General features: G+C 38.2%; 1 protein-coding gene across 1 annotated transcript; it reads right to left on the reverse strand.

The window, feature by feature from the left end:
• Positions 1-2,284: 2,284 nt before the first annotated feature.
• LOC139736204 (dipeptidase 1-like) lies at positions 2,285-13,204 on the reverse strand. The gene is made up of 10 exons (XM_071646938.1): positions 13,044-13,204; positions 11,969-12,110; positions 10,751-10,883; positions 9,363-9,513; positions 8,033-8,099; positions 7,426-7,602; positions 6,433-6,529; positions 5,425-5,500; positions 3,284-3,419; positions 2,285-2,464 (listed from the first exon to the last, which is right to left on the reverse strand). The coding sequence occupies exons 1-10, from the start codon at positions 13,202-13,204 to the stop codon at positions 2,285-2,287; spliced, it is 1,320 nt and encodes a 439-aa protein (XP_071503039.1).
• Positions 13,205-13,847: the final 643 nt, after the last annotated feature.

Here is a 13,847-nt window from a genome sequence, read left to right on the forward strand (position 1 = left end):
ATGGTGGAGAAGTTTTCAACAATTTTTGTATGCGAATGGGTATCAAGTGACAATGATTGAATGAATTCTTGCAACTTCCTATATAATACGAGTATAATTACATGGCATACTATTTCGGTTGTACAGTTTGTATCTAGTTTCAGTCAATTTCTCTCTCCTCTTTGCACCTCTCTTCTCCATGCATGTTCAGTTCCGCCCCTTCTCTCTCTCCATCTCTCTTCATTATTTTCTGCTCCTCCTAAACCTTGAAATTCTGCTAAAACATAGCAGCAATGCTCGTACGTTGTTGACCAGTTCGTCGAGTTTATTGACACATTATTTTGTAAAGGTCGACCTCTTTCTATATACTATAAATCATTATCACACACTTTGACTGACTACACTGATCATAACGTGGACCTACTGTAGGTTCATGATCATAAGAATCATCCTGAAACAGCTGCACATTTTCATGAGAGGCATTCCATACTCAGGTTGTAACCCATATAGTATTCAACTAACAAGAATTATGTAGTCCACGTGCGTATATGTAATCTATACAAGTACACCGGTATAGTGGCAGCTTATGCGACCAGAAATATATAGATAACTGTTACTTTTACGCAAAATCTATATCACCAATCTTAATTTGAACACGTTGAAATATTCCACATAAATTACAAAATCCATGAATGTTTGTATGTATAGATACAGTAAAGTAAAGAAGAAGCGAAGAGAGAAAGAGGTATCCAACATAATACACACAATACACATGTCGAATAAACAGTGTGCGTGGATGAAATTTCTCAGTAACTTCGTCCACTCGATACAATAGTCATGGGGAAGTTATAAAGGACAAACAGTACTGACATAGAAGATACTTTCCGTTCATAGCTTCTTAGACTTCCATAATTATGTATACACCCCTCACACAACGGAATACTGTTGTTTATATCCATCGTAACATAATCTGTACAATGCTGAATATGAAAGTCAGTCGTTCCGCTTGTACTCTTACTTCTAGAAAAAAAAATATAGAGAGATCCAATAAGTTTATTTGTTTGTTTGATAAAGAAAATTGTTTTACAGGTTCACAATGTGCAGTGAAGTGTGACATTGTTTCTAAGCTCGAATGGTTGATGCATTGTCTGATATGACATAAACATATTTTTTTGAAATACTCTACATTTTTCTCAGTTGTCTGGGGAAAAATATTGTTCTTCTTCTTCAAACGTTACATAAATCATTTACCAAAATAAGGAATATCATACAGATCTGCCATCCGAGTTGCTACAATGATATTGAGGGACAATCTTGTGTCAATGGATTCGGTTTGCTATAAGATATCATGCAGACATACACTGTCTTCACAACGAAGTTCGTTTCTGGGATGGCATCCAGAAAGCTTACTCATAGATGAGCATATGGCCCGACATAGCAACAAGTAATGTCTGCAAACTAATTCAAACCATTAAAATGCACTGAGTAAAGGTACAAGTGAATGTCCGAGCTTGTAACTATAATTATATCAAACTCAGAGGAAAAACATATATTGCATTACTATACATCAGCATAATATTCTACAACCCTATCATCTACAATGTTGGAGAAATAACGTCTACAATTGAATAACTCTCTTATGTTCAACAGACATCATTGACACCTTTTTAGTACAGCTGCTTGTGATTAAGACAAGATTCAAGGGAAACTCCCATTCATGTTTAAGTTCAGCCGGAATACGAGAGGAAAATCTCATAAACATCATAGTGAGTTTCCCAGGGTTCGACGAATATTATTGATACCGGTCACTCTCATCCATTACAACTTTTAATGACACATTGTTTTTTTCTCCCACAACAATCCTTAAAATACGAACAATACGTTAAATAGATGAAAACGTATTCTTCGTGAATAATCTATAAGCAACTATGACAACCTCATTCACAGCTGTCATTGAAAACTTCAAAAACTCCTTCCAGCAGTAAGAAAGGAGTTTTTCCTGTCGAATCAGAAAAACGTAAATATAACATAAAAATTCACGATAATGGGAAATGGTATAATTACTATGAGCAATGAGACAGCGTGAGTCCTCTCATCGAATTTGCACGTTACTGTGATTGACACTGTTGCAAAGAACTATGTCAACTAAATATTCATTTTTTATTTTTTCAAAATTTCATTTCTTGGTCCCATTTTAGTGGAATTTTTCACTGTTGCTATTGTTTACTGTTATTGTCATTACACATTATAGCAGAATCGACTTGTTATACCTGGATTTACATTTCACTTAAATCATATCGTGCTTTTATAAGCAATAGTCACGACTCGAACGCAAGAATGGATCTTCAACTTCTGAACGACGTCCTCTATGGCCATTTGTTCCTTGATAGTACACGGTCCGGCATTTGTTCGTTTTCTCTCCTCCGCTGGTGAGTGGCGTCCCTGACTCATCCGGGCGCTGGGAAGACAGAAGTTGATCTCGAACCTATATTGGCGATAGAAGGCACAAACAACATTCCAAATTCGCATACGTTTAAAAAAAAAAAGGGGGGGGATGGACAGAAAGGAATATCAAGCAACCCCGAAATATTTTCCAGTGAAAGTTTAAACAGCTTTGGTTTGACAGAAGCCATTAACTTGTGCTATGTCATCCTCTGACCTACTGTCCAAGCAGATGGAATGCATTGAAACAAACCGATGAAATTGAGGAGACTTCACTATAGCAAGACATTCACGTGCGCGGATGCACGGTCTTATTCAAAACTGACAAAAGACATTGGTAGTCAAGGAAAATCTCAATAGCCATCCTTTCTCTGAATACTCAACCAGAAAACATCTTTACGTGAGTCTACTCAATATTCGTCAACGAAAACATTAGGCATAACAGCATGAACAGTCGTCCTTCTAGACTACATGGTTTTCGCTCCAGTGAGATGATTTCAAGTCATTTGTTATTTTCCGTTATAAGGATATTAACCGACAAACAATGTCAACAAAAGAAGATTGTCACCCCAACATCGGGCTGGAAGTTTAAGCATTTCCTACGGACATTAAAGAGTTTGTCATCATTCAACAATTTTAGTCTGGTCAAACGCAAATAACAAGAATAGTATAGGAACAACAACAGCGACGACGACGGCGACACATTAAGTGCATTAGATATTTTGACTACCTACATTGGACAAGAGATCTAATTGTCTTTTATCGATTTTCTTTTCAAGTGCAACCTTACTTTCTAACACAATATCAATATCTAATAATATTGCTGTCATTGCAGGAAAGGCCTACGTATATAGCAGCTAACCTGTTCTGCTTTCCGAAGCACTCGTAGAAGGTTGTTTCCCATGGCGGCTTTCACCTCGGTTTCTGTCCAGCCTCTCTCGATCAACTCTGCGATCAGATTTGGAAATTTGGACACGTCTTCCAGACCGTGTGGTGTGCTGTCCGAACATGACAACCAAAACACACAAAAGATGAGGTTGGCTAAGAGAAATCAGGATTTTTTTCATGTGATAAAGCTTAATAACAACTTTTGTGAAAGGCGCCCACGGAAGACCCTGCGACTAGCTTACTTTGATGTAGCTGAAGGCGTCGCGTCTTTGAGCAACGATTCTGCAGTTTTGAAATTGAATATCACGCTACCGTCTGACAACCTGCTATCTATAGTGCATCTCACACGGTGGGCAAAACCAAAACTAACGAACAGATTTTGAGCCAATATTTCTCATGTTTAGACGTGTGATGCAAACATTTTAACGATAACAAAGAATATAAATGCCTCTTGATTACTTATACTTACTCGTACGCTCCGTTTAAAGAAAAACGTGTAAAGAAGGCGGTTGTCGCATACAGAACGACTTCCCTGAGGGATTATTGATATAGGGATTTGTCAATCATTGTTAAGACACAATCAAAATATCTCATCACAATAGTCAGTCAGTCTGTCAGTCAGTCTTTCCTATTAAAGCTAAATCTTTGCAGAAATCAAGCTAGTTCTCCATTCTTCCGTTCTCCAAATTTTGCTCCTCCTTGGAAGGCGTTTTTTATTTCTACTTATCCATCACTATCACTTCGTTGCATCAAATTACAATCTCTTTGGTTGCATGAGTTTTGACTTAACATTTCTCCAGACAATAAACTATGAAAAGATACATTATTGCAGGGGTGTGTATAGCCACAGACACATCAACGTCACGTACAATCAATGTAGAGATGACAAAACAAATACGCACATACTATGAAGAAAGGGGATTTAACGACGAGCAAAAGAAAACAGTAAAGTCACATGGGGATTTAACGACGAGCAAAACAAAAAAGTAAAGTCACATTCATTTTGAATTTCATAAAGATATGTCAGTACACAATCTTCCATGTTTCTCTTAATGTATTTTTGAAATGCTGGATATGGTAATGACGTTTTTCGTCTGTCCAGTCTAAATTTGGATATATGAACTGTATTTGAGCGCCAAAATACTGGAAAAGGAGATTTGTGAAGTTTCGCTAATTTTCGTCAAACAATTTTCGAGCAGTTGATATTGATGCAAATAACTGAGCTGATGATGTCATCCCCTCATCAATTTTCCATTGACCGTTTACAGAAAGCTGACGAAATTATAATTGTTCTGCTGTTAAAGTATAAAACATAATGTTATTCCTGGCTGCATGATTTCCAAATTATGATCAGAAAGACATAATCGTTAGGATTTGAAAGTGGGACATAATTGCGTTTGAACGAACACAAGTGGAAATTACAAGGATTTTTTGTAGTTGTATATGACAAGGCTACGACATCATCAGCTCTCTCATTTGCATATTCATATTGACGGTGCAAGAACTGTTTGTTTGTTTGGTGTTTTTTTTAAAATCAGATAAACTTCTCAATTTCATATCTCTCTAATTTCAATCTGATATTGATCTATTCCTCACTGCTGCGCTTATTAAATTTTACTCTTTCTTTCTTTTGAGACTATACAACTTTCAACTGGTCCATGATTGCATTTTTAGTAAAGGAAATTCGAATTCAGTATATTATATGCCTGTTGATGACAGAGACCACCCCCTCCGTTGAGGGGAGCCTCTCCGATCGCACTTTCTTCAAAATGGGTACTGACAGCATGTTGTCATGAGCGACAATGGAGGTAATTTTCAGAATCTACTTTATGTGTGTGTATGTGTGTCTGTGGTTCATAGGAAGAGGAAGTAGTACATAGGAAGGATAACATTACTTTTGTCACTTGCTTGTGTCCAAATTGTGTGATTAACTTTGTTACTTTGTTGTACAACTGTACCAGTATGATATTGGCTTTGTATCATTTGAATGGTAATGAATGAATGAATACCACTGAAAAAAAGTGTATGCGTGTGTGTGTGTGTGTGTGTGTGTGTGTGTGTGTGTGATGTGTCCCCACTTTGAGGCAACATAGTCTCATTCTCGGAGTCACGTACAGGGGCACACCGTCAAAGTCACTGCCGATGCCGACACAAGTCCAGCCACAAACAGTTTTGATGTGATCCATGTGGTCTGAAAAAAAAAAAACATTTGAAAAGTTTTTTTTTGATAATAAGGTCTTCTTTATCCAGGGTGGCCTATTCAGTGTCGTCACTGCTCTACCAGAGGGCCCTGACGTTATTATTACCCTAGCGTTGCCAGGTATACTCATTATGCACCTTGGTCGAGAGGGACATCACTATGGTGGGTAAAAACATCATTTTTGTCCAAGGACGAGAGCACTGGGCGGGACTCGAATTCGGGTTCTCCGATTGGGAGTCGGGAATCTTATGCCACAGCGCCCTTTTGATGGGAAGAATGAACTTAATCAGCTCTTCGATTAGACGTGATCTTCGAGAGATACTGAATAATACTCTCATTTGTGTAGCTGCGAATACACAGATTCATACTCAACACGTATCAAACACATGGACCGTTCCATACAGATACTATAATACATTGTATTGTATACATGCCTTTAAAATGCCCATGCCTGTGAATGTTTAGATGAACCATTTTGAAGGGACTTCGGATGGAATTAATGGGTGTTGATCTCTCATCAACTTTGAAAATGCTCATTTCAGGCATGAGTTCCTCATGAGCTAGAATATCTAGTTATAACCCTAATTAAAGTTGTCTTTCTAGTTGACAAAAAAAGGGGGCAAGAGTCATTCCCTGGTGATCCAGCGTCTATCATGGAAAACAAATTACAAGTGCAAACTGAGGCTATAACAATATCAACTCTATTCGTCGTAAGAATGGCCTTGGAGGCAAACTCAAGCAACTAGATTGTGCCCAACATAAAAGGGACCTCAACCAGTAAACACCATCGAGTTTTCGTTATTCCATGTCACTGATTAGTTAGCAAATCATTACCCTTGTGTCTCTCAAAAAGGTTTCCTGATTTCCCTTTTGTAACACATAGTTGTATGGTCATTGTTTTTGTACCGACTTTATATACCAACCTGCCACTTGACTCATTGTGGCTTCGGTCTTGTTTTCGGGTGGACAGTTGATGTATTCTGTGAAGAAATTTACCATGACGATACCTCCATTTTCAGCCTGTGATAGAACAGGACAAAAAAAAATATGTATGATGTAAGACATGCAAAGATTTTTTATTTTTTTTTTTTTGCAAAGGAACGCTGATATTCAACTGACATGAGACACACCCAGTGTGTTCGCTAAATGTGTGTGAAGATAGATTAGAGCTTAAGAGAGTGAATGGTAAAATGCAGTGTCCCTTCACCATGTCCATGTTAAAGGTTGACACACAAAACTATAGAGCAGCATCAACAAGCGAAGTGAGTGCCTGGCGCTGCTGTGTTGACAGTTTTGCTCCTTTGCCGTTTGTTGTTTTGCTTTGTCTTTTGACTGCCCATCCCCGCAGTCTTGTTAAAATGAAAATTGTAGGTACGACAGAGTTTGAAATGTTAACATATTATATAGTTCTTCGAATCTGAGTAAGTAAAAACTAAACTGGTCAATTGGCTTGACACTGCCTATTATCATGAAAAGAAGGAAAGTGTTTGGCAAAATTTGCAGAAGAATTGATCTTATGCATTTCACATCTTTCATGAATTTCAGTGCAAATCTTGTATGTATTGACAAAGGCAATGGAACAAGCGAAATTGATTCAAATTGCATGCACAAAATGAGGACAAAGAAAACACACACACAGACACACACACACACACACACACACAAAATATGCCAATTTGAGGCACGAAAGTATATCATTTCCATGAACTCCTGGAATTTGTTGGAAATTCAAGGATCAGTAATTAGGAGGTATCAAACAGTATAAGTTTAGAAGTGTTTTGATAATGCTGCAACCATTAATGAACGATAGCGTAGCATAACCAAATTAAGGCGCATGTAAGTGGCTTTTGAGCTGTAATGAGGAAGGGGATACATGTTTTATGGAACGCAGAACTACTGTGCCTTTTGCAACTTACTACTCGTCTGAGAATGTGATCTGGAACGTTCCGATAGCTATTGCACAATGCGAAAGCGGAGGAGTGACTGAATATGACCGGGGCTTTAGCAACGTCCAGGGCGTCTGACATCGTGCCCTCTGACACGTGAGCGAGGTCAACGAGCATGCCCAGTCGATTCATCTCAAGGATCACTCTCTGTGAGGATTTTAAAAAAAAAAGTTATGAGAGGGAGGGGTAGAGGAAAAAAATGAGAAGGAAAGGGAACATGAAGTACATTGAAAAGAACACAGAAACAACTTTAACAAAACGTAAGAGGCAGTCAAGTTTTTTTTATTCATCTTGAAGGGGTTATTAAAATCTTCGGAGTGTACTAGTATATGCCTATTGCTTGCTTAGAAGTAATGAACAGTATGTTGAGGTAAAGAAGGGGGAAAATGGAGTGCCGAAATCTCATTTGAATATGCATAAGTCACGTTGTACTTTACTTTGTTTATATACAAATGCCATATTGTATACTTTCGTCGGAAATGAAATGAAATGAAATATTGTGCGTCATCACGGGAGAAAAGTTTAAATTCTTGTTGTTGTAATATGACAATTATCAACAGTCTTCTTGGTTCTATACCTTTCCCCAGTCAGTCAGCCCATCGAATTCGTGATCATTCTTGAGGTCGTTGTCCCAGTTGTCAGCCCTGTGTTGTAAAATAGGTTATGACATTGTTCAGCATTCAAACCATGCAATATAATAATAATGCACACACTAAATAGTCCCGTGTGATATCTATAGACCTACTAAGGGTTGGACCCTATATATTTTAGTTTAGCATCGGGTCAAAACAAGTATTAAATCTCACTGGAAATAAAGACGCATTTATATCTCATTAAATCAATTCAGTCTCAAATTACTTAAATTTGTTCAGTCAGTTTACAATGATGAAGGGCAATATATCATTCAGTTACTATTTTTTGTTGTCTGTTGCTGATCTGAGTAAAGGGCATGATTTTATTTCCTTTTTGAGGCTCACGAAAAGAAAAGAAAAATCTTCGTTCAAGAAGAGAAAAACAACCGACAGTAATTTTGAGATAGCATACAACTGTTATGCGAGAACAATGATTCTTTTTGTAAACTATACGTGGAAGAAATTGTCATATTTCCTGATGATTTTGCTTTGAGTCGTGGAATGGAAGCGAATGTGTTGTTTACTTTCTGAGTTGGCAGATTATTTTATCGATACCACTGCAGTGAATGCAGGTGGTAGTGTGGCATTACTTGAGTAATTGGTATATATTCAACAATGTCAACACTTGTGGCAGTCGATGTTTCTTCAGCAGTCAGGAAGGCCGTCGATTCAGAGATTTCTTTCTGATATATCCACCCTTACAAACTGGAAACCGTTAGTGTCACATAAAAATTCGATTGGACAATCAGTTAACCACGGTGACTACAGAGAAATATACGGTGTATCATTTAGCAAAATATCGTGGATGCTGCCATTATATTTGACTTCGCATGTGACATGGAAGGCGTGCGACCGGAATACCGTTTCACCACCGATTAGTGGATGGTATAGAGAAATAAAACTTCGAATTCATCGCTAAAATCAAATTTCTTTCATTTCTTCTATACTATTGCCATGTCAACGTCCGATTACAGCAAAATCGGGTTTGATAACCATTAAATATTGTTGTAATGAGTCTCGTGATAGATGTGTATTCGTGCTGCAAATGTCTTTTCGGCAACTTATTCATTCATGCAATCATATCTATCTATCTGTGTAGTTGTTCATTTATTTAGTCACAAACTGTTTTTAAGTCTCCCGTAATTTTTTTAAACTTAAAGTGACCATTGTCACATGATCATCTGACTTATTCTGTCAAATGAATTTCTAATTGGATGTCATGTTTGTGTTTGACGCTGAATTAATCACCCAGTCCATACTTGCTGGCCTACCTACCATGGAGTATTACAGCTGTGTGTGATCGTCATGTAACGCACACCCAGTCGGTACAACATTCTCAACGTGGCCATGCTGCTGTCGATGTTGTGGCCGCCTTCTACTCCTATGAGTGATGCAATCTTGCCTTGCCGATGAGCTGACACGATACCTACAAAGGCGGGAATCGAACTTTAAAACTCCCCTTATTTCGCTTCAAACATGAGGGGGGGGGGGTCTTGGCATAGATTACCTTCATAAGGCTTAGGGATTCAAACTGCAAAGGACTTAGCCTAATGAATTTGGGGTCATCCCACTAGACCGACACCCACGAGTCATACAGTCCACGAGTTCGTAATTGAAAACAGGCCCATGAGTCATATAGCTCACGAGTCATACAGCCCATGAGTTCGACACCAGGTAAAAACAGCCCAAGAGTTCGACATATAACAACACGGGGCTTAATGTGTCGGTCTCGTGGGCCTTGTTAGCTTAGTGTCGAACTAATGGGCTGTATGACTCGTGAGCTGTATGACTCGTGGGTGTCGGTCTCGTGACGTGCACCCATGAGTTTCATTTACATCTTTTCGCATTATTCACCAGTGGAAAAGACAGAAGTCTCACTAGCTGCTTTTAAAAGATGATCTCAGTGCCCGCATTTACCCTGAAATAAGCGAATTCACTGTTAGCAATGGTCTATAATGACCTCTGAACCACTGACTTTTTAAAACATCGAGAGATCTTTTATGTTGACGTTTGTCTATATTCATTTTATGATTTTTCAATCAACATGTTACAAGAGCAGTTTTAAACGCAGCCATACAGAAAATGGTAATATTCATGTAAGTGTTCCATGGATGACTGTCGTAAATTTGGTTGAAAAGAATACACACTAACCTGCATATTTCGATATGCACCTAGTCCTACAGTTTATACATGAAAGATTAACATGTTTTTCATGACAATTTATCCGGTTTTACAAAGACATCAGTGATACAAGTCTTTTTCAATGGAATGCTATAATGGCCTTTGTCTCCATATATTTAAATTGTAGTGATTTGAACTGGCTTACTACGTGTAATGTGCTAGAATATCATTCAGAGATAAACACAAGGCAATCACCATACTGTAAAATATGTTGGATAAGGGCAATGTTTCTTCTTCTCTTTTTTTTTTTGAAGGACCTTTGCTTTTGATACTGAATATTGTAACAAGTGTCGAATAAAGTAATCATTATCATGACATGCAATGTATCGACAGGAGTTTAATATTCATTGTGTGAAAATGAAACATTAAAGGGGGTATAAATCAATACTATATATTCCTACCGTTTTATCTCCAAATACGCGCAAACATCAAATATGAGAAAAAAAAAATGACGTGATGAAAATGAAAATAATTAGTCCTACCCTCAGCTGTCGTAACAAATTCAAAGACATCCGGGTACATTTCGCACATTCTGATTATGACGTCAATCTGATCCAACACGTGAGTCACTGCGTCCTTGTACTGTGACGCGCATAAGGTGTAGGCTGCCCAAAACTAGACAATTATATGAAACGGAAGCAAACGTTATGAAAATGGTTAAGTATAATAAAAGATAATAAAAAAAAAGAGAGAAGCAATGATAGGCCTATACGATGTTGTTGTTACGTTTTGTTTTGTTACACATTGTAAAGCCAGATGAGACAAAACTATCTTTTAATCGTATGTATACTTGTATAATGGTACCAGGAATATGTGTACACACATAGATGACTATGTGCATGTTCCATGATAATGCAAGGACCAATAAATCTAATCAAGTCAAACTTTGTGTTACTTTCATCACCGCTTTACTAGATTTATTATAGCTATATAGCAATCATCGTCATCATTGAGTCTTACAAACTAGAAATATTATCTCCATTGTTATAAACACTTGTGGCTTATAATGCGTTATACCCATGAAAGCAACACAGTCTGCCTATGCATTATCCATCTTATTAGGCTCTGAAACTACCGATATCTATACAGACGAGAACTATAACACAGTCTGGAGGACAAACTGGGGGTCAATGATGAATAGTTTCAGGCTGTTTTGTCATATATGGGTTTTTTTTTTCAATTCAGTCAATTATTCAACTATGAAATGATTACAGGCTTCTTGCCTGTTGCCATACCAATCTCGATTCTTTGCACGATAATACAATATAAACATTAATAATAACGGTAGCACTGCTGACGATGAAAGTATATAGAACACTTATGGAGGTCATACTATACATATAGCAAGGGATATTCACTGTGAATTCCCGTCTCTTTTATTCAATAGAGGAGACTCTACTGTCACTCTATATATAGATCGCGTCTGGATTGCATTGAGTACATGCTGTTTTCATGGACGGAATCTTGCAAAAATGAATAAGGTTTTACTCACACTAAAAGCTATAGATGAAAGCTAGCAATAATGGGGATTACTAGCCCTTATCTGCCTGAGACCAGCACAATACTCTCACGTGGGAAATAATGGGCAATAGGCAAAGAGATTGCCAGTTTGCAAGCAGTGTTGAAAGTACACCCTAACGAAGGAAACAGTCACAAGGACGATAGTTTCGGACTAGTTTGGGACTTCTAAACACTTGTACCTGTCCCCCGAGCCTGCCTTGTCGTAGTCGGGGTATGTCCGTGGCGCTTTTCCCCCACACTGCCGTCAAGTCCTGGTCTAAGTCCAGGTCTTGGAGTCGGTTCCCGATTCTACGGACGAACTGAAACGGCCAGTCGTTGTGACTGAAAAGCGATATGATAAGACATTGAAAACTTATTTTCAAATCGAACCATCAAATCCAACGAGCGCTACATAATGAGTTTTCCAATACAATAATGACCAGTAAAGATAATGATAAAAAATGAATGTATTAAGGATAGTTTTCGCAGTAATGAAAATAACAGTAATGAATATGAAAACTATTTGATATTCTTTTTAGTATGTCGGTCTGCCAAATAAAGCACAACATCAAGAGAATAGACGCTTTCATTAAACATTTAAGCATGTGAGAGAGTGATTAATAATCTCGAATGGGTTTATGCTGAATACCGATATCACCCATACGCATTTCGATATAAATGTAGGAAAAGGGTCTGCCTCAGAGACAAAAGGAGGAGAACTGGAAGCAAGCTAGCATTCCTTTCCAGAAGACGTATACCTCTGACACAATTCCTTAACTTTATTATGCTCTGCGTTTATACCCTTGGAATATTGTAAATTTTCTATGGCCAAGTAACTCGTCGCATACGGGAATCGTGATTGTGTGCTATATCTTAGCTCTCTAATTATATGGGCCTCTGATGATATGAAGAATCATAGTTACATTACTTTTTATACAGTCAAATCATTTATGTCCGTCAGTTTAATAATTTGCATGATTATCATAACTACGATCGATATCATTGCTGTCACGATGCTGAACCGTGTAAGAGTTCAAATTCAACAAGACATTCTTATTCCTTGTCTGATAATACTCTAACTATATACCATTGATTGGTTTTCATGACTTTTGTACCCACTTAAGTCAACTGGATCATGGAGTTGAGTACCCCATTACGTCTCCGGAATTTACCTAAACCTTGTTCGCTCGAATTGAAGTGAAGCATATAAATTATGTAGGTTGTGTGCTACGGTAGGAACAAAATAGACGATACTTTATATCCCATATTACTTACCCATCAATAAGAGGCACTTCGGCCATGTATTTTAGCGCCATGTCCATGGCCGAATTTCGACTAGCACCTTGACCTCTATCAGTCGGCAGACCTCCGGCAGTAGCCATTATCATAGCAGTGACCATCGCTATTGCAGATATTCCTCGCCCATCGTAAGCCATGTCTCCGAGTGATATTAAACAAATTCATAAATTTGATACATTTAAAGAAGCGCCCCAGCGTCACCTCCGTTGTGATTAGTTGCACATCAAACCACAGTGCTGAGTGATACTCTAGCTAGAGTTTTTCAGCGTATTAATCCAGATCCAGATCCAGATTCGAATGGCAGTGCCAAGAAGGTAAACACCCGGCCACTTTCAGGCCACTAAAAAGGGCACTAGTAATGAATGAACCTACCTGTTCAGAGTACTGTAGACAAGACAAACAACACGATATACATTATCATCTAGCGTCATCAGTCAGTGTTGGTGGCTATTTGAGTTTGTATATAACTTGCTGAAAAACGAATAGCGTTGTCTCTCGCAAATCGGAAGCACATCAGACGCGTCACTCACTGCGATGTGACTGTGCTGCTGTAGAGAGTGCTGCTGGAAACCACAACTTGTCCACTGTATATTCGAACAAACTGCTTCGGGAACAAGGCGAAAAGTTACGAACCTTTGAAGGCCACTGAAGCATAGAATTCTCTTTTGACGTCAACGTCCGATTAACCACTTTAATGAAAGCCCGAAGAACTTGAACGCTTCGTGAAATTTCGACAAAAGCCGGGTTTTGTCGTTGTTGCTGCTTCGATCCCGACATACG

Source organism: Diadema antillarum, unplaced genomic scaffold, assembly GCF_040938485.1.
Source record: "Diadema antillarum isolate AM-2024a unplaced genomic scaffold, OU_Dant_1.0 seq00000633_RagTag, whole genome shotgun sequence".
Lineage (NCBI taxonomy): Eukaryota > Metazoa > Echinodermata > Echinoidea > Diadematoida > Diadematidae > Diadema > Diadema antillarum.

What these genes read in the sequence shown, in the direction of transcription:
- LOC139736204 (XM_071646938.1), bottom strand. Translation starts at nt 13,204, where the DNA reads ATGGCTTACGATGGGCGAGGAATATCTGCAATAGCGATGGTCACTGCT. An exon ending in AAGGCAGGCTCGGGGGACAG is followed by an intron (nt 10,884 to 11,968) that starts GTACAAGTGTTT and finishes ATAATTGTCTAG; the next exon opens with TTTTGGGCAGCCTACACCTT. An exon ending in ATTTGTTACGACAGCTGAGG is followed by an intron (nt 9,514 to 10,750) that starts GTAGGACTAATT and finishes CCGCCTTTGTAG; the next exon opens with GTATCGTGTCAGCTCATCGG.